This window comes from Falco rusticolus, chromosome 5 (assembly GCF_015220075.1).
Source record: "Falco rusticolus isolate bFalRus1 chromosome 5, bFalRus1.pri, whole genome shotgun sequence".
Taxonomy (NCBI): Eukaryota; Metazoa; Chordata; class Aves; order Falconiformes; family Falconidae; genus Falco; species Falco rusticolus.
This window is the reverse complement of record NC_051191.1, coordinates 89,655,048-89,677,301: the sequence shown is the minus strand read 5'-3', so window position 1 is coordinate 89,677,301 and position 22,254 is coordinate 89,655,048. Positions and strand designations below refer to the sequence as shown.

At 39.8% G+C, this 22,254-nt stretch overlaps 1 protein-coding gene across 4 annotated transcripts in view; it reads right to left on the bottom strand.

Annotated features, from left to right (window-relative positions):
* The window catches only part of STXBP5L (syntaxin binding protein 5 like), a 207,431-nt gene that overhangs the window by 21,054 nt on the left and 164,123 nt on the right, over window positions 1-22,254 (bottom strand). For all 4 annotated transcript variants that reach the window (XM_037387448.1, XM_037387449.1, XM_037387450.1 and 1 more), the window contains one exon: window positions 5,447-5,617. In XM_037387448.1, coding sequence (XP_037243345.1) covers window positions 5,447-5,617 — 171 coding nt within the window. The remainder of the gene's footprint in view (window positions 1-5,446; window positions 5,618-22,254) is intronic.

The window sequence follows — 22,254 nt, the reverse complement described above, 5'->3', positions numbered from 1 at the left end:
AGGTAAATGCTGAAACTGAATTATGTTAAAGAAAAGCTAAAGTAATTCAAAGACTCTGCTCTTAGCATTCCCAGAAAATTAACATGCACAGCAAATCCTTGTTAAGATTACTTGCTCAGAGGCAAGTTTGTAGCACTAAGACAGACCTAAATGGCCTTTCTAGTCAAGGGGGATTAAGCCAGACTAGTTAAAAACTACATAATGGGAAATAAAAATAATGAAAAGAAGACAGACAGTTTTCTACCACTGCTGATGGGAGAAAACAGATTTCCAAACAAGTCTTTTCTTTCTTCCTAAGACATATGATAGAACCACATACGGACACACATATACAGACCGCCCCGATTTCTGTGGGCAGAGCCTGCCAGCACAAGCTCTTGGTGGCACCCAGCAAGTCACGGCAGAGAGAACCTTCTGAAGAATGCAAACTGGCTTAAAAAAGCAGAATGTTTGAAAAAAGCAACAACCAAGAAGTATCGAATCTAAAAGACTTCTCAGAGTTAGTTATAATTTATTAAAGCAAAGAGGACTGTGTGCCAGTGTATGTATTGTTGATATTTAAAAGCACAATCTTAACCTGATAATTAAAAAATGGAGTTTATACACTGTGCAAGAAAGCCTTATCAAAGAAATACAATCACTAACTCCTAAAACCTCAAAAATCTCTGGTCAAAAAGGACTAGATGAACTTCCAGCAACGGAATTTCCTATACTTGTAGTTTTGTCTACAGTGCAAATAAATTCTCATATTATTGCAAGGAAGAAACAGCTTAAACCAAGATTGTTTAGAATCAATAATATGGTATTAAGAACTTGTAAAGTTCTAATATTTTGCTAAAATGAGAGATAGGATATCAAGCAAGTAGAGTATTTATTAGTATAGCTATGAGTATATTGCACTTACGAAACCAGAAGATACTACAGGACAACATATAACATTTTAAATAGCATAATATTTAAGAAGTGCTGTATCAGATGTCTAGCTAATTATTGACGAAAATATAACTTTAACAGGCTATTTGATCTAGATGCTTGTGTTTTGGGGGAAAAAAAGCCCAGGCTTTGAAAATGAAATAGCAGTAATCGTTAGCTTGGAATAAAGTCTACTTGAGTTTAAAAAGCTTTAGAGCTTTTCAAGTTTTTCCATCTTGGATGAGGATACTGGGAAAAACAAAGGTTTAAACAACAGCAATCATGCACACAGAGACACCACTTCTCTGCTCATTACTTGGCTTTTGAATTCTTCTTCTATGAGTGTGGAAGAAATATCAGCATTTTATGAAACTGAACATTTGCAATATTTTGACCAGCAGAAAACAAGACACCCCCTCTCCCTCCATTTTCTTCCTATGATTCATCATTGCAAAGACGTTCTTCAAAAATGCTTTTCTATATCAGGAATCCTTCTGCGCATGTAACGAGGTAAGAGTCAGCAAAAACTTGACAATCAGCTAACAGGAATGAAGTCAGAAGAATTTATTGTGTGAAAGTTGCTCGAAAATACACTTGATGAAAACGCTGGAAATACAGTTCCTATTGCACAAAAGATCAGATTTAAACAAATAGATTTTGAAATCCAATGTGAGAAGAGAAGACTGATTAATTATTCTGATATTTTATGATTAGTCACCAAATTCTATTATCTTTTAAATCTACTAAAATTAGAAGAGGTTGTAAAGAGCAGGAACTGGAAGCATTATTAAAAAAATCTCCAAGTGTTATCAGTGCCTCAGAGACAGGCTTAAGGAAAGGTAGGAACCATTTAACCACACAAAAAAAGGCTTTGTAAATTTTTTTTAAATGAGTAAAACCTGCTTAACAGTACTGAGATCGCAATCTCTAGTCAAAATTCTACTCAGAATAATAAAATCCTATCGAATACTAACCTGAAATACTGCCTCTCCAGCAAGGACATAAACTATGTAACTTTATTCACCACATGAGAATATATATATATAAAATATAAATCATTTCTTGTGAATACATCCATTGTTCATTGTAGCATATACTCCTAAATAGCCAAAAAATTCTTAGCACAGAGAGGATTTTTTCGTTTTATTGTGGAACAGCCCAAGCAGAAGGTTTTGATCAAAGCCAGTTCCACATTTTGGAGAGAATGCTTATTCTCAGTATATTCTTTCTCAAACCTTTTAACTTCTCGTCTCCCTTCTCCCTCAACCTCCTCCTTACCCCCAGCCTAAGACTCTTTCCAAGGATCATACCACCTTCCACCATATTATTTAGTTAAACCCCTTCAGAAATAAATCCAAGCCCTTGCCAAAATAGCACGTCTGGAAATTCAAGATGCACGAAGAACAGCGGAATGGCAGTCATTCCAGCCAGAGCGGTCAGCAGAGCCAGAAGTCAAAAGACTAATACCACAGGCATCTAAAAAAAGTTTAGACAAGTTGGACAGATGGTTTTGTTTTAATGAGAGAACATAAATAACCAGAAAATTACTTTTGTCTGTAGACCTGCTGAAAGGAGCCTTGTACACAAACCCACACACCTGAGGACAAACCCAAACCATGGCCCATCACATGACATGTTAATATAAATCACTCTAAAGACTGTTTGGCTCCTCCTTGCAACAGTCATTTCACTGACCTTACTGGGAGCTGTAACACCACTCAAGTGACACCACTGATACTTTAAAATAGGGATTTCTTAATGTCACTTAACACCTCATCCCTGAAATAGATGACTATCTCTAGAAAGAGATATACTTTAATATTAAACTTGGTAGGTATTCTAATCAATGATAACCCACAGAAAGTGAATCTTTCACGATACTGATACGCAGAAGGCATCAGCATATCACCAAAAGTATCACTGTATCACTAAGTGTTTTGTACGCAAGGGTCAGTGGGACCTTAGGGGGTTGTAGGTTCTGCCTGCCAGTGACCCTGCTTACTCTGGGAGGATGGGAGGGAAAAAGAAAAGCAGCAGCATGAAAAATTGAGGTAGTACTGTGGCCCAGTTATGTACAAGTAGGGCTGATACTGCAGCAGTATTTGCATACAAGAATTCTAGAAGAGTGTGGTACTACACAGGATGAAGAAAACCACACAGGAATAGAAACTACTGTGGCAGTGACGTATTTTTGACCACGAGCTATTATATGACAATGGTACTTACCATTTTGTGCAGCACATAAAAAGAGGTAGATGAAAAGGTTATGTTACAATCACCATCAATAACTGATGTGGAGGAAAAAATGGCAATTAGGCAGATGAAAGCTGTCCTTAGGCACTGGAATTCATAAACACCTCAGAGCTCTGTAAATCTGCTTTAGTACAATGTTCACACAGGAGCCATTAATTAATCCAAGTTAAAACTGAAATTTATAGTAGGTTTAGTATTTAAACAGGATTACTTCTTATAACTGATTGCTGAGGATTATGCTTTGTCATACGTTATCGAAGCCTACAATGCGATTTAACATTTTTGCTGTTCAGCCTACGACTTAATCTTTGAAGCATCCACAGTACTGTGACATTCTCCTAAAGGAGAGATGGTTGGATGGTCAGTGAAGAACCAGCAGTGTGCCAGCTGAAATGTCACTGCTCCCCAAGTTTTGACCCTGTTCCTCTGCGGAAGATTAATACTCATCTAGTAAAGTCAGAAAAACAGATCCCATGGGCACTTCTCTTTTGCTTTAGTGCAAAGGGAGCTGGATAACGTTACCCAAACCAGAAAGATGCTTAAGCTAAACGCTTCTGACCTGAAGGAGTAATGAACAACTCAAAGGATCTCTCTTCCACCAGTATCTCTTCTGGTGTGACAGACTCTGGCGATGGGAGGTGACTTCTACCAGACACCTAATGGCGCAGCTGGCAGATGTGACACCTTCAGTGAGCACAGCCGTTTCGCAGAGCCTCTGGCTGTGCTTCGCTGTGTCCCACGAATGAGTGCAGGGAAATGCTGTTCTTAAATCAAATGGAAGGCGCTGCTAGACAACACTGCAACGTGCTTTGGGATATCAGCTCCATTCCAGGCAAGAACATATTCTTGGAACCCTCTGTGCCAAATTAGGATGTTTTCTTACAGGGTCTCTCACATGTAAGTACTATTTTTCTGTTGCGTGATCCCCTCAGTAGTCAGAAGAGGGTCCAAAAAAGAATTTGCTTTTTTATACCAAAGGTTCTAGTAATTTGCCATTAGTAACAAAGGCATTTGCAATAATTTGTATTTGAAAACATACAATTAGACACTCTGAGTGATACAATCCCTGTGCTCTGATTCGCTTAACTATCAGAAAAATTAGGGAGTACTGGTTCCAGCTGTAAAGAGCTTCTGTCGCACCAACACCTTTGCAAGTGGGCAGGTCAGCATACAAATGCTCCTTACGAGAGAGAAAGCTAGCATCATGGTGCTGTCAATTGCCTACCACTTACAGCATCATTTTGTCTTGTATAGCACAAAATCATTCTGCAACTTGATCAAAATTAAAGCCTGGATTTTTAAAAGACTTAGTTGTTAAAATCAATTATTTTATTATAAAAATATTAAACTCTATACTTTCTGTTGTTTAAATATTATTTTTTACCTATTACTAAAAATACAACCAAAGCTACAGTCCTACACAATTTATTTTGATGTTTTTGATAGACTGAAGTTTTTCTGCACAGAAAATGCATTGCTTTATTACAAGAATGAGGGGGAGCTGGAAGCGTGGGGGACGAGGGTCAAGGACACTGACAGCAGAGTGGGAACACTATCAGGATCAAAGAAAAACACATCAGCTGAATGTTTTTTGCTTAAGTGACCTGCAGATATAGCTGGCACTGCTGAAATTATAGTGGGCTTATTGCAAGTTTTAAGCACATTGCATCGCCATGAGTGGTCCAATTTGTATCTCTCAGTTTTATCGAGACTCTGTAGCCAGGTAGATCAAGATTTGAAGACTGTTTTTTCAAGCATTAAAGCAAGAAATTTACTAAAATTACAAAAATTTGGTTAATTATGGGCTGTAATTTTACCATAAATGGTGGCCAGGGATTTTGGAATTTTCAAAAACCTTCAGTACCAACAAATAAATAAATCAATAAATATGTGCAAAGCCTGAACTCACATTCTAAAAATATCTTACTCCTTTTCAGACTTGGTAAGTAAAGACAACGAGAGCTTAAAATGTTAGTAATAGTAGCTGTCACAACAACTGTACATAAGCTGCTATGAACAACTGCTGTTCCAGAACCGAGTGCCCGCCCCACAGAGGCGCGGGTCGGCCAGGTTCAGCATTCCGCATCCTCAGGCAGCACCGAGCTCAGGAGCAGGCTTGTTAGTAACAACACCAACACACAGGGGTTGTCCTCATTCTGAACACTCAGATGAAGACAGCAGTTCAGGGCAGTGACTAGGACAAGGATCATGCTGAACTCATTTGCTTTTACACCCGGTGAGAAATTCGCAAATACCTAGCAAAATATTCATGGCTACCCACCTTCTGTGGTGACTGGGAGAGAAATCTCCATGCAGGCTGCGGACTGCGCTTTTCTGAAGGGGGGCCTCCCAGGCCCTCGGCGGTTTGCTTTTGAGACATCTGCACTGGAAAGTCGTTTTCCTGAACTGCAGCTCTGGGATGTTGGACTTGTACAGTGACCGTTCACGTGATCTGGAAAATAAATGCATTAAGTGCTAGGTAAAGTGCCCGCTTCCAAAATTTACAATGGAGGAGAGATGCATGTTCAGATACTTAAGAATGAGTTAAATAGCATCTTCTGAGAATAACTACCCATTTGTCTTACCGACTCAGTAAGTATATGTAAGAATAACTCACCATCTCTTTAAGGTATACTTTGAAAAAACCCCAAAGGACACAGAACCGGTGCATGTTCTTGCAGCTGCAGATCCCACAGCATTTTGTTGACCTATCCCCACAGGCAATTTATCAAGATACTGCTGGTAGCACCGCCATCCCTGCTGTTGTGTCTCCTAACAGATACCAAATACATTTGAACACTATCTTTCCTTTTTGATGTCATAAGGAACTGCAAGTATAATTTACCACAGGATAGAATTTAGAGCATCTTCTCTAGCCAACTCAAAGCTGCACAAAACAGGCACCTAACTGCCACTGCTTGGGATAAAAGCAGCCATAATATTGCTAAGTCTTTTATTCTTTATGTACCACACAGATATATTTTACTGCTAAGGAAACTGACTGCTGAACAGTTGATTTGTCTGCTACAGATCTAAAGGGATGAGGCTAAGTCCTTGGACCCCTGCTAGAGGCCACGGTCAATCAGCACAGTCGCTGCTGTCTGCTGGGGTGAGAAACAAACCACGGCTGCTTTGACCCCTGCCTACATTCGCCTGTTCTTCCCCACTGGCAACAGGTCTTTAAACCACGACAATCCACTGATTGAGGCTGAGATCAGAGTGGGTTGGACTGGATTGTAAAATATTCAGCCAATATTTTTCTTCCTCTCATGTTGGGTAAAGCAACATGAGAAGAATTACCAAACAAAATTTTCCCCTCAATATACAAAGGGATGCACACTGAGGTATAATTAAATTATTTTTGGTCTGCAAGTAATTCATACTTACTAATTTAAGTAAACAGCAGGTAATGAGCATAACAAAAAAAGACTTCTGCAAGTACACTGACTACTTCTATTCAAACTATGGAAGTCAATACTATAGGTATGGACAAGCCTGGAGTTTCTTCCTTCATCTCTAAATGTCAGTTTATTTATTTCTGAGAATTAGTCTCAGATTCTGCATATAAATATCATATTTTGTTAACTCTCTTTGATTTCTATTGTATCCAAGAAAAAGATGAACGTTAATATACCAAGATAAATTTATCTCTTGGTTACTATGCCATGACAGCTCCACTGTACCTGTTTAAAACCTATTTCTATATTCAGATGATAAAACAGATTCTATATTGAATACAGCATATAGCGTGCTATTATATGTAGTCTTCCAACGTGTAAGTCATGTCCTTTCCAAGTGAAAGTAGTATAGCCTTAATGAACAAAATTGGAAAGAATTGTTCAGAATTACAGTTTAGAAAGCAATTTAGTATCTGTACTGCATAATGAGACGGCTCTGTAGGAGACACAATTTTCATGATCCTTATCATGTTTCTTAATAACATGGCTATTAACTGAGCTAACAGCAGATATAAAGCTGATGTGGATGATTCATTCAAGTTATAGTCAGGGAATTTTCCAAAATATGCAGGAACTATTCATATATTTCAGCAGAAAGTCCTTTGAGACGGGGGCTTTGTTCAAGGGCACAGGCTGACTGTTCAACCTCAGCAGCAGACACATCCTCATCCAGCTGCTTCCTTTCTTCAAAATTCAGTTTGTGTGAAGGAGTTGCAGCATGAGATCTAATTATCTCCAGGGGGATCCTAGGAAGTGGCGAGGAACATAACAGAGTAATAAAGAATCATATTCTGTAGAAACATCAACAACATTTGTGAGGCCCTTTCCCTGAACCTTGTACAGAACGGGCACGATTCATCTTAACCCCCCTAGTCACTTGGCCAAGTTTTAAGATAAGCGCTGCCATGCTTCTCTTGGTGTACTTGCTTGTCTCTGTTACCTTCAAAGGCCTGAATTAAACAAAAACAATCAGTAGGAGCTGGGTACATAAACCCCTATAACTGTTTTGACAATGCCATTCCAAATAACCAAAGCCAATTCCTGTGTTAAAAAAAAGTAATAAATCATCAGGCCTCATCCTAGAAACTGCAGGGACACCCCTTCAAGTACTGAAGTTGGAGAAATGCTAATGAGTGCTACAACAACGAGCAAAAGAAGGTTTTTAGTGATCAGCTATGTGCTTTTCTATGTTTTAACACTGCTCTGTTCTTCTGATTAGATATGATTATTTTTTAAACATATCCAAGGAGCAATGCAGCTCTTCAAACCTTAGTAAAACCAAAAAGACACTGTACAAAGAGTAATATAATTATGCAAAGTATGACTGCAACATTTTTGTGGAGAAGCTGAAAAGAATCAAGCAGATAAGGACCACCCAAATCTATGAGAAAATCCTGTGTGTGTAATTAAAAAGTAATTTCTCACATTTTTTATAGGATAAGCTCAGTGATATAAAACATTTCTAAAGAAAGCTTACGTCCTATTTAAGAAAGAGTTCATTACCACATTGTCTGGGAAAAAAAAAAAGCGTGCAAGAAAAGTCACCCCAAAGAACAGAGAGAGGAGGCTTGTAAAAACCTGGCTCTCCCCCCAGCTTTGTTTGACTGCAAGGAGGAACAACATACTACCTTTTTTCCTTGCTGGCTTACCGCTTTTGTCACATGCTCACCGGGGCTGTTCTCATAAGAGAAACACCAGTTGATGCTGGAGACCTCAGCACTGGTACCCGAGAAGCAGCGCACAGATCGCTCTGTGCCGCACTGCAACAGCTCCTAACGCTCTCCTCGCCTGGGGAGAAAGCCCTGCACAAAAAGCCCCCTTCTCTTCCCTACCCTTTTCCACCACTGCACTTGCCATCACCTCCTATCCCTTCCCGTGGGTGCTGCTGCCCGTGAGGACAAGGCAGTTTGCGTTACATGCTCTGGTGCTCCCAGACTGCAGCAGCAAGTACCGGTTACCACTGCACGGCCCGGGGCAGCCTGGCTCAGCAGAGCTTGCCCTCCAGGCAGTCTTCAGACTGGGTAACAGCCATCCCACTCCGTCAGGGCAGCCGCTTTTTCTCCTGGTTGTGGGTAGTGAAGTAAATAGCCAGGGCTCACTTTGTAGCTATTCTGTTCATTAATTTAAAAATGTAAGGCTCGTGTAAGCCATTGGAAGTAATCATAGCGTATTACCCCATGCCACAGTGTATTAGTCCATTTCATACCGATTTATCTCCACACATTCTATCTAAGATATATTAAAATATGTAAGACAAGTTCATGACACAAAATTCTCTAATGCTCTCCGTGTGCTGCTGCTACTGCGCAGGTCCTGGTGGTTTGCCTTTGGGCTCTCAGTGTTACCCCCAACAATTAAAAATGCTTTAGCTATCCCCATTACCAAACAGTAGCACCATTCAGTGCAGCGTGCACCCCAAAAACTGCTTAAAAAAAGAAACAACAGTGCTGAATGGAAGGCCAGTGTGTCACACCAAATACCAGCGAGACTATGAGATTCAGAGGAACCAAAGAAGGAACATTAGTTACCACAAACTTAGTGAAACCACTAGAGATTGCACATGCCAGGTGACAGCGGCAAGCCTGCTGGAGCCTCAAATTTGTTGTTTTGAGGAGTATTACACAGGCAGGGAGCATATTACATATACACATGCTGATTTTAGTTTACACACAGTAACATGTATATGTTACACAACCTGTCTTGTCATACCACTGTTCTGAACTACTGGGTGACCTTTGCAAAATGCAAAAGGAACCAAAACATTAGCACTGAAAAGCTGATCTCTTGTTAAAACCAAATGTATTAAAAATGTCAGCAAGAAAGGAAAAACATGTATTTGCAGTTGCTGCCCAGCAAGTTGTGTTACACTGGACATAAATAAAAAAAATTAAGACCATTTCTCTCAGTTCTACAAAGAGATAAATTCTGACCGGAAAACTAGCTGAAAACCAGTTTTTACTAATGATCTGAGAGAGGCTGAGAACAAAGGAATTTAAACATGAGTGATTAGAAGCATTGTAATATCATCCTAAATTGTAACAAAGCAATCAATAAAGGAAGCAGGCGAGAGGTCCAGAGACAGATGCTTTAATATGGAGCAGAAGGAACGTGAAAAATGAGTCCCAGAGAATCTCCTCAACCAACCCTGAGGAACGCAATGTCTACTGTTAAAGGGAGGAAAAGTTTCCTCTGGGGAATTTGTCTGTATTATCAACAAATTAGATTTTGGGCGATAACTATGGGTGTGACTTTACGCAGCAAAGAAATACCTATTTAAATCAAGAAAGAGATCTCCTAACTGTAGAACTGGCCTGAAGAACGGTCTCAGGTTTGCATGCAAAATAATGAAAACTGGTGTTCAAGGCACGTGGTCGTTCATTAGTGAGGACACAGACAGCCACCTTACACTTTCAAGTCAGGATCATGATTTTCTCTTGGTGCAGGTCTGCCAGCCAGGCAGGGCAGGAGGCAAGAGCCCTAGCAGAAGAGGTGAGCAGAGATGTCCTGCCAGCAAAAGCGTCTATTTACCTTCATCAGTTTGAAGAGAAGGATGAATTGCCCTATTGACATACCGCTCGTACATTTAGGTCCGCACTAAGCGCATAATGTGCTGTCATTGTAATGCACTGCCTGGGTAATATAACGGCATTCTTCTCATGGTAATGAACTCCTGTCGTGCACTTGATTCTAGATATTAGCGTTTTTTTGAAAGCAAGGTGAACAGATTTATTTTTCTGAGAAATAAAATACTGTGAAGTGGTTGAAAATGTTGTGTGTTGTCACTGACAGACCCCCTTTTAAAACTGGTATTTTTCCCTGCAGTTATGAATAATGAAACCAAAATACAAAACAACACAAATGAAGAACACTAAGAATATATTACCACGTCATAACATTACTTCTGCCTTATCATATCTGAAAAACCAAACCCGGCAGTGCAAATCTAAAAAATATACCTAGCTTTGTTCCCTGAGAAGAGTGGGAACATTTTGGCTACCTGTATCTAAGTCTGCTCCTTAGATTCCTCTGCTGAATTTCTAGCCATCAGGTGACACCCCACTACCGGACTGAATGTCTCAGAAAGTTCACAGGTCTCAGCGTGCCTCAACAGCATAATGTAACGTAAATTGTTGCTGTGCTTTGTGCAACAAACAGGACAGCAGACAGAAAGCTTGATTTCATTACGAAACACGCCGAGCTGTACAGAGGACAACACTGAAACATGCATGTAGAGTGGATGAACCCCAAGACCACCTAGGATATCAACAACCAATCCTGAGCACCCCTCATTAGTAGCATTGTACCTGCATTTTCAAGATGGAAAAATCTGGGTTTAATTCTCTGGTTTTGCAAAGGAAAGATTTTTCAGAGAGGCTGGATCAGAAACATTTTTTCAACTTAAACATGGCAAAAATAAAGCATGACACATACATGTTGGAGACTTTCCAAACAAAACTCCGCCTTTCCATCTGAAATGAATAAACATAATGCAAGATAACTATAACAAAAGTGTAGTCTATTCTAACCAGGTTCTTTCAGAGATTCTTCCTTTGATTTTTCCAAAACCTTTTGTTTTTAACTAGAGGTAAGAACGTCTGAAATAACTGAGCTAGCACCATTTCACAGATGTTAACATATACATAGTTTGCTTGCAAATACTTAACAGAAAAAAGCATAGGCATGGTCAATTTAGGCATTCCAAATATAATTAGATTTACACACAATTTTAACGCAGCAATGAAACAATCCTAAAAAAAAAACCCTAAGTTTTTCCAAACTCGCTAACATTATACATCATAGATTTTGACAGATTTCATACCAGGTCACTGTAATAAATAAATCAGTAACAAGTGTTCATTCTTATTTTAGTGTTGCAAACCCAAATTTTATAGTTGGTAACCCCTGATTTAGAGTTATTATTTATCCTTCTTTTGGTATCACTTTGTTGTCAAAAGTACACATGGGAAATTATTACTCTCTAAAAACTCTTCTGCTTGCATACACAGGTCACTTCCTAAACTTTGGATGGTGCTTGAAGTGCAAACAAGGCAACAGGACCACCTGCCTCCTGCCCGAGTCTCTGCCTACAGCTGACGGACTGTGAGAGCTCAGTCCCAATCCAGATTACTCACTAGAGAGGACCTCTGGGTGCAGGCAGGTCTGGTAAATCTATACGTAGCCCCAGATTTTGGTTGCTGGAGGGAATTACAATCTGAGAATTGCACAGAGCCCACAGAATGGAAGAATACTATGTATGTGTTGGCACTGCTTGAAAGGGGTGGAAAAATGACTTACCTTTGAGAGTCCTCAGTAAGGAACTCCTCTTGAAGTGAAAACAGAGAACGTAGGAACAGAGAATATCTATTACACTGTGAGCCTAACAGCTCCCTATCATTTTGTTATTATCAACTCGACAATGTATGATGATCTTCACTGCTTGTTTTGTTGTTTCAGCTAACAAATTTTACTGCCTTTCCTTCGTGACTACATTTAACTATCAGTTATAAACATTTTAGTTAGGGTATAATTTTGATAATTTTAAGCACTTACCTTTCCTTTAAACAACTTGCTTGTTGAATCTCCCATATCAGGTTTTTGTTTGTTTGTTTTAAATCTGGAAGCATTAGAACTCAGAACACAGCCCCTTTTGGCATTTGAAATATAACCACAGAGCACATGCCTACTCTGCTGTAATAGTCAGCAGTTAACCTGGTGGTCAGCTCTTCTTGCTCTTTTTTTTTATTCTGGTTATTTGAACTGGCAGGGTGCTAATGTATCTGTTAATACAGTTTCTCTTTTAAAAATTTTTTACCATAAACCTTTCCTTATTTAATTAAGGAAGAAACCGGTGCCGTCATACACCTGACCTTCAGCAGATGAAAGAGATTCTTGTCTAGTAGGGTTCTAGCTACAGAATATCAAAATACAAACCTGAAAAATGCAAAATTGCAGAGGCCAAATGCTTAAAACCATTTCTGTAAAAGACTTTCATCCAACCTACAATGTTTTTCATCTTAATAGCAACCAAACTTGCAGCAAAAAAGGCAAATCGCACTGTGCACTGAATCAGTGAGAGCACAGCCAGCAGCCTGGGGGATGTAATCGTCCCCCTCTCTCTGGCACTTGTGTCACAAGTCCTGTGCCCAGTTTTGGGCTCCCCATTACACATAAAATATGCACATACAGGCAGGAGTTCAGCAGGGGTCCACCACGCTGTGGTATGGGAGCTGGCACACATGATGGAAGGGGAGAGGCTCGGAACTGGGTTTTTTCAACCTTAAGAAGAGAAGACCAAGGAGACCTTATCACTGTCTGCAACTACCTGATCCAAGTATGCGGAGAAGATGGAGCCAAACACTTCTCAGAGGGCACGGTGATCAGATGAGAGGCAAAGGACACAACTTGGAACACAGGGAATTCTGGTTAAATGTAAGGAAAAACTTTTTTCTGGTGTGGATGATCAAATACTGGAAGAGGTTGCTCAGACAGGTTGTGTACCCCCCGTCCTTGAAGGCATCTGAGACTCAGCTGGACACTGTCCTGACCTACCTGCTCCAACCAGACCTGCTTTGAGCGAGGTGATGGCCTAGACAGCCTCTAGAGGTCCCTTCCAACTTTAATTATGCTATAATTCTAAGTGATTCCTCAAGTTAGCTGCTATTTTCAGAATGAAATTGAATAGAAATTACCCTTCTAGAAGACGATACACACTGAACAGTCCACAAAACCCTTTGAGTGTAAAAAGACATAAAATTTTCAATGTATATTGCCAAGTAAGGCAAGAAAAGCATTGTTACTGCTGGACGTCTGATTTGCCTTTTCTAAAAATGTCAGACAGCAACTCACACAATTTAAAAATTTCTGACATGTTCCTTAGCATTGTAAACAGAATCACAGATCCAGGAAAACTAGTCTAGAACTTTCCACTTAAAATCTACCTATTTGCCCAATACAGCTTCAAAGTTTTGCCAGTGCCTAATGTCTGCTGTAAAATACTTTGAAAGGGTAAAGCAAGCATTGATGTAACCCCACTGCTTATCCTTAAAATAAAAATCAGGTCTTCTTTATGATATCTGGGTACTGTTTCATAGGTTTGGGACCACCCAGGAAGTGACACTACCCTTGCAATGAAATGCAAAGGCATTGAATGACGGATGTTTTCATATTATAATTCTATTATGATATGCATAAAGCATTAAGGAAAGAACAACCAGATTCCACAAACCTCATAGAAAGTGGAATGCAGGGTTAGAACCAAAGCGCCATTGTCTGACCCCTACAATCATATTTTATGAAGCCAACTTTCCGAATTGAAGTTTTTGGGCTCTGCATCAGAAGACATTTCTCAAATCCTTGCAAAAACTAAGCTTATTTGGTACTTTGTCTAGTTTTTCACTGCTGTATAAAATGGGAGACATTAACTCTGACCTGCTAAAGAATTCATTCACTGCTTATAAATGCAGAAAGCATAAAAAATTATATTAATCGTTCGAAGATTACAGCTTAGCAAGAGGAAACAGAAGATATCTGTCTGTAATTGCATTTTATTTTGTTCTTTGGCTAATAAAATCTAGGTGATAGCATAAATTTGTACAGTGAAACCATCTGTTCACAGGAATTAAACAAAAATCAGCAGTTACCAAGTATCTACACCTTTAGTTAGGACTTTTGTCTAGCTCCCTGTGATCAGCTGGAAACTCTGTAAGCTTTTAATAATATAAGCAGAAATACTAACATAAAGAAAATTACAAGCTGATACTTAAAGTGGCTGGTGAAGCAAAGTTAGAAAACTCTCATATTAAAGCAGTTGTATGTGTCTGGATATATCCCAGATTCTCCACCTGATTAAATTAGATTAAATCATTCCTTTCACTGCAACAGTGCGTGGAAGTGTAGATGATCTTTTCAGAAAACTTTGGGAAAGAGTATTAGGTTAAAAAATAAAGATACTATCATGCAGAGCTGCCTCTGCAGGATAACAGGGAAACTGTACAGTACAGGCAACAGCAATGTCATGTTTTTCTTTGGCCAACTCGAATAAACCCTGGGTTACTGTGGTCTGCAGTATCCAGCCCCACATATGGCAGAGTCTCCCGTTTCTCTGGCGATATGGCATCCACAGGGGACAAACTCTTCGGCAAGGGCAGACAATAATCACTACATCGAAATAAAAAGATGCTGAGGTTGACTTTATCAGTCATACAAGGGTCGAAATGGAGTCCCAAAGTACCTTTAAGTCATGAAAATCCTGACAAGGTTTAACTAGAACACCCTGAGTCATCAGATTATTCCCTTAAATACTAGCAAACTACTCCCCAAGCAATTTTCAGCACTTGCAGCACCTCCACCTGAAATAGATTTAATTTCTACTTAATCTCTACTATTACAAATCAAAGCAAAATGAGAGTAAGGACATTACATGAGCCAGACCCTAAGAAGGGAGCAGAACTGTAAGCTGCCAAATGCTAATGTGCTTCCCAACTAGCTGCAGTTGGTGCTGAGAGCAGGTGATGCATCAGCACTCTGTAAAGAGCTATGAGCCAGGGCCAATGCGATGGACATACGCTACCTTACCGTTTAAAAATGGTGGCCAGAGTATCTTTACAAAAAGTGTGGACCAGAGAGTACTGTTATCCCCTGAATATTCAGACTATGGGTACAACCTCAGGCAACAGCCAAACAGTGGCTAGATAATCTCTAAGAGCCCTGCCAGCATAGCCAGGGTATTTTGAAGCAGAAGTAAATGAAATGAAATGCAGACATTACTCATCACCTTTTCCAGGAACTCTTATTTAAATTTAGCTTCTTGTGTTGGAAACGAAGGGCTTTTTCCAGCCTGTTGTAAACTAAGCTATCTATAATTCAGCACAGTTTTAATGGCTAGAGTAATTAACAGGAATCTTCTGCCCTTCAAAGACAGTCAGGAAGGAGAACTGAAATAAGTTTTTCTGTTTTGTTTCAGGATTTTTTTTTTTTAAAACCTTCTTCTGCATTGATTAGCCATGAATATCTGCCAGTTTATACACTGAATGTTGCTTCCACATACTTTATCCTTAGCAATCCACCAGGCTTCTTGGTAATATGAGTACAGAGTCCCCAGTAGCTGTGGCAGTAACAACAAACAGAATGCTCAAGTGACAGTTTTCATAATACCTTTTGGTGTGTTTGAAGCTTTTGAAATTATTGGAGTTCCACCAGTTTCTGCAAGATTTTGAAATAGACCTTCTTAGACTTATTTTTAGTTTATATTTAAGTTGTTCTACAGTATTAAAATGCAATGGGTACAGATAAATAGAGGAATGGTAGAAATATGACTGTTCTGAAATCAAAATCACAGACAGGATTATGTATTTCATTAATCTTCAAACTTCCCTACATATGTCATACATTTAAGATGGACCATCATGCCTCCTATGCTCTTAGGTTGGATTTAACTTTTACAGCTTTCCTTTTGTACATAGTTGTCCTGCTCCCCAGTCCTGGGGGTTTTAATGGTTACAATATTGTCCAGCTCCCAGCATGATTACAGGAAAGCTGATGATAAGGCAGTTTTTACCTCTGATATGCAACTTCTTTATATGACCCAATAAAGCCCTCACTGCTTCTAGCCAATTTGTTTCTTGCATTTCTGAAAATCTATAAATCCAGTCTTTTACAGATAAAATTTACCTTTCTTTTGTGTTATGATTTAGGATCTAAATCTATTTCATGCTATGCATCCTTCAAGATGATATATTTTTAATAATACTGATAAAAATAAGTTTGATCCGTGGAATATGGTTTAGCCTTAGGTCCTACTCTATGGTTATTTTGGTAGTCTAAGTATTTGCCTACCCTCTTAATAGCTGCCCAATTATTTAGTGATAAATATTAATTTACAGGTCTATAGCTGCCTACATCACTCCTTTTACCTTTTTGGAGTATTATGAGTATTACAATAGTTCATTTTTTTTTTTTTTGGTTGTGTGTATTCCTACATTCCTAGTTTCTTAAACATCACAGTTGATGGAGTAAGTTATTCCAACTAAATCCCTCTGTACACGAAACCTGCACAATCTGAATTTCCCAGTGATTTTTCAACATTTATTTACTTAATCTTTATCAGGAGCTATTAGCAGTTCTCCAAGTTCTTCAGTCATTTATAATGTGGAAGACACGTTTATTACCCTGCCTTTTGCCTTGGGGAACAGTGCTGCGTTGGTTGATACATGCACATGATTCCTAGTGACAGAAATTAAGTTCAGCTGCATTATGCAAGGATGTAATCTAACTTTTATTTCTATCTCTAAAAAGACACTCAAAGTAATGAGGCATGGCTACATGGCTTTTTCAGTCATCTTACACAAGAAACTTCCCATGAGAGCAAAACTAGAAAGGACTTCTTGAGACTGAGAATATTTAAAGACAAGTATAAAAATCTTTGTGTGAACCACACATTCCAACCCGAATGCCAGGAGCAACCCCCTTTATGTGGATATTTAAGAGGGCATTATCTACTCCAAATATTTTTAGGTTAGGCAAGATGTTGAATTTTCATTTTAGGTTTCTTGAGGTGAAATTTTTACTCTCACTATGCATTTCCACTGAAATATTAAAGAAAAATTGAGAAAAAGGTAACAACAAACTGTGTACTTATCAGTTGGGTGAGGTAAGTCTCAAGGAGAGGGCTGAGATACAAATGGCTGATTTCTGATCTGACTTCTCAGAAGTTCAAAGACACTATAAACTACAGATGTACTACCGTCTTATCACTGTCGTGGCTTGGAATTTGTACAAGTAAAGAAAACAGACTAGCGCATGCATTGGGTGTTACAGGCAGAGATAAACATCACTGACAAGCAGTTATAATGGCTCAAGCAGGCAAAAGGTCCTGGAGCCTTTTCATAGTAAAATGTTACACACAGAGTGTGTAATGATTGACAAAATACATCTACATGAAATAAATAAATATTCAACAAGCAAAATGCTGACAGCTGCCAACAGAACTGTATGGGTTAATAGGTGGTTTTTAGAAAGCCTTTTCAGACAAAGCCTCCGAGGTTATTGTGTTATCTCATGAATCAGTTGGTAAAATGTTTTGCCAATGAATGTAAGGAAGTTTAAAGCTGTTGGCTTTCGCCTACCGTACCAAGATCAGTCTTAAGATCTGTTGGCAGACTTAACTTTCTTGATCCTTTAACTGAAACAACAGAAAAAGGAGAAAGGCAGTTGTTAATAAGTAAGAAAGAAAAAGGAGCGAGGGACAACAACATGCCATCTTGTGCTTAACATCATGTTGCAAATTTGTAGCACTTTTTAAAATCAGCATATAAAGGCAGAATTATGGTTTAAATATTTTCATGTACACCATTCAGCAAAATGAATGTAACTGAACAAAGAAGCACTGGAATAAACATTACTCCAGCTCTCAAGAAGCGAATGGTGCTTTACACAGCTTTGGCTGTGTGCTGCAATATCTTACCTTGTGATGACAGGAATGATTAAAAAAACCTCAAATGAGATTAAGGCAAATATTGCAAATGCTGGTTATGCACCATAGCACAAATATTTAAACACCTGGAAACCAATTTAATAAGAGGGTGCAATGAAATGATGAGTTCTGATGACATCATACCTCAAGATACCATTTGAAAAAGAGCGGGCATATTGTACAGGTAATGGAGACAGAACACACCACTGGAATATCACGGAAAGGAAGACAGATTGCACAGAAACGAAATACAGCAGCTTTGGGATATAACATGGTGTTATCTAGACAACAAAATATTACACTCAATTTACTGGAAATTTAATTGTCTGCTGTGTTCCAATTATGCAAGAAAACTATGATTTTGCTTCTGTTCAAAAATGTTTTCATTTCCTTATATGCGAGCACATTTTTAAACAATGAACACCCGAGAACTGAAATGAAGCATGTCTTGTAGCAGCCAAAATGGCATTAAGTTTATTAAAAGAATGCCTTAAGAAATCTTTCATTAATTATTCAGAAGACTTAATGTCCAATACGGTTCTTTCATTTTGCATTCACTCAGTATTTGGTCACATTGTTTTCTGGCTTTTACCCCTTACCCATACTGTCTGTTACTAGAAGTGAACAATAAAGTTTTTGGCAGCTAACTATTATACTTCTACAGAAAGTCCCACACGGTAAGTATCATAGTGACAGGAACACAGGGACACATGAATATAAGGAACAAGTCCTTTGTCATTTCTATTTAATAAGCTTTTAGGTCAGAAGGATGCCCAGAACAGCCACTTACCATTTCAAGTCACAGAGCCCCTAAAAAGAAATTCTGTTTCATTCTTTCATGGTGTCATAAACTACGAAGCCTGCAATGTGGTAGAAGAAAATATCAGCTGACACCTACATTAGATGCTTTTTTTTTTCTTTCTTCAGGGAAGAGCAGGAGAGCCCTTCAGGCTCTTGAGCAACATTTCGCAACCATACCATTTGAAAAAGAGCGGGCATATTGTACAGGTAACGGAGACAGAACACACCACTGAAATATCACGGAAAGGATAGCCCTCCCAGTAACACATTTCTAGCTGTCACTTTAACTGGATGCTTTGGGACAAGGTGAAAAGATCTCTTCAGATCAACCCAGCATCAAAATACACATTGCTAACACTACTACGTGAAAATTCTCTAATTTAGATACCGAGTGTTAGGCTCCCACGTCCACTTTAGGCACACACACTAACAGCAGCTTGATTTTCAGAAGAGCCTTTTAAAACCATTCCATTTATCTGAGCAGCTGTCATACACTCTTGCAGACTGGATGGAGGATACTGCTCCAAAAAATCAGGGCTTTGCTATAGAGAAAAAAGCATCATTTGTGATAAAACCTCCTTTTAAAGGAAGGACAACATCTGGCCCAACCAGTCTGCTGAAAAAGGATTCCCAATTCCTAAGGAAGACTGTAGGACACTTTACTAACAGACTAGGATCTAGATTAGGATATTTCAGAGCTATAAAACCTAGCTGCAAATAACATCAGGAGCTTCTTTAGTGCTGTCATCATGGAGGCTTAGAGCTTTGCAAATTGGTGGTTTATTTAATGCTTTAATTTCTATGTTACAGGTGCTTCTGTACAACAGGAATTATATGTCTTGTGTTATATGCCACAGCTGTTCCCAAATTGCCGTATGTGTGTCTGAACTGCAAGACGGCAGAAATAGCTCCCAGCTATTTGTGTGCAGGCTCACACGGCACATGCAAAGCGTGCATTTTCTGATTCCGCTGAAGGACTGTAAACAGGCTTGATTTGGGAGCTGCCACAGCTGTGCGCAGTCAGAGCGGGCACACCACACTGAAGGCTGCCGTCTAACAGGCTGAGCATGCTGAACCGGCCGAGGATTGGAAAGGAATATATAGCTGATGACTTGGTTTATGGGTACAGCGCTGGAATAGAGGACATGGGGAGCAGGTGGCCAAAGGAGACACAGCGCAGGGAAATGCAGGAAGCGCAGCTGAGGATGCCAGGAGTCACTCCTAGCGATATCTCCATCACCAAATTTGGAAATTTTTGGTGTAGGACATGATTGTGCTAGGACAGAGCGTGGACCCCTGTCAATAGACAGTATCTTTAAAGGTAAAAACAAAAGGAGCAGCTGGTTGCTTTCATGATTTACTGTGATTAAAGCTGTGCTTATTTTTTTTTATTAGGTAAAACTAACCTTTTACTGTTAAACAGGCCAGAATGCAGATATTATGTAACCTTTTTTTAGTACCCAAATCGTGTATATTTTACTCTACATTTATTATAAAGGAGGATCATGCATGTAATCCTATCTTGCTGAGAAAGAGCTTTTGAAAACCAGTTTAATTTAAGGATGGAGTATAAAGGTTAAAGAGGATAGGAGAGTGGTTTGTTACCGTTATCTGTTTGCATTCATGCTGGAGGCAGCCAGCAGAAATTGTGATGCCACAGTGCAAGGGCCAGACAGCCCCTGCCCAAAAGATCTTAATGTGTAAGAAGTCAAGTTATTGAACTGTGGGATGAGAAAGAGGCACAGACAGAGTTAGTAAGTACGGTCTGGCAGCTAGCTAAGCTGAGCACCCCGCTCTCCAGACCTGACAACATCCTATCTCACAGCCATACGGCTCCCATCACTCTTTCAACGACAACACCAAGGCACAACCGACAAATGCGTGCTTGCAGCTATGAATTTGGTGGTGTTTCCTTCAGCTACTACAGCAGGACCGTAGTCAGAGGATTTGATATTTTTTATAATGAAGGTGACTTCATAGAGCTATTTTTCTGTTAGGGAGCTTCCACCTCCCCAACACTTTGGAATATCAGTCCCAGTTCCCCACTGCTAAAACATGGATTTAAGAGCCTAATATTTAGCTACCTGGTTGGACAGGGTACACAGTAAGGTCCTGGAGATTTGGCTGCTGGGGGTCAGTGTACAGGCTGCCCATTTGCTTTGGTGGCCTCAGCAGCACTTTCCCGTAGGAGCTACTGTCAAGCTGACCCTGACTCCCTCTGCCCTGCGCTGCAGCTCCTGCCACGTCACTGCCACTTGTGCCTGGCCACTCCTGCTGACCCGGACCCAGGTGCCCGGACCGACATCCTCCCCGGTCCCTGGACCTGCCTGGCAGTCACCGGGCCATGTTTAGTCCTGGTGACCACCCCCAGAGCCACCCTGCTCCCTTGCTTAGCTCCTGCCTCCCCAGGCCAGAGCGGCCACCCGCCCCCGTTGGCGAGCTCCAGCCCCCTGGAACCCTGAGCCAGGCACCACGGGCTGCACGGGGGCCAGCCCTGTGCCAACCACCACGGCCCCAACCCAGGTCCCCATTTCCTCCCCTCCGCCACCTCACACTGCTCCCTGCTCCTTGCTAATCCCTACGGACACATCCCTTCTCAAGACCTTAAGTAAGAGCGAATTCATCTGATCCGAACTCCCCTCACGTATTGGAACAAGTGATAAAATGCACCTCGTATTCACGGTGCAGGAGCTAACCTCCCTTTAACGATTAATTTGCCTTCTGACTAGCAAACATTGTTTTTACTTCAATAAGTAGAAATGGTTATGCTGGCAGTGTTATCAATAATTAAGATTCAAAATAAATTACACTCTTTGTTTTCCACGCACACAAAATGTTTTGAAAAATTTACTTTCTTGCTTGTTTTCCAGGAGAATATAATGTTCAAACTGAGCCACATCTCTTCAGCTACTCTGCAGTTACCCATGAATTAAAAAAAGGCAACTTTTAGAAATTTAATAATATTCTTCTCAAAACAAAGCTATTTAAAAACATTTCATGTAGGAAAGCAGAAGCCTGGCATGACATGGGCCTAATCCCAGCAGATTTCATCAGCAGAATGAATCAGGATAGCAGCGCTTGGAAATCATGGTTCTTATAAAAGCTCATAATCTTGCCATTATGAACCTGTTCCAATGCTCATGGGAATCAACTGCAGAATTCTTTACATAGCCTTCTCTAAGCTTTATAGAATTAAAAGCATTTTGGATGTGAGCCCCCAGTGTGAAAATGATTTCTTAAGAAAAAATATAAATGCACTTTCAGTTTAGAACATGCATTTGAGAAGTCATTCTCCTATACACAGACTGATGACGTTCTTCCTTCTGGTCTTTGAAAAAAAGTCAAAATTGTCCATCACAT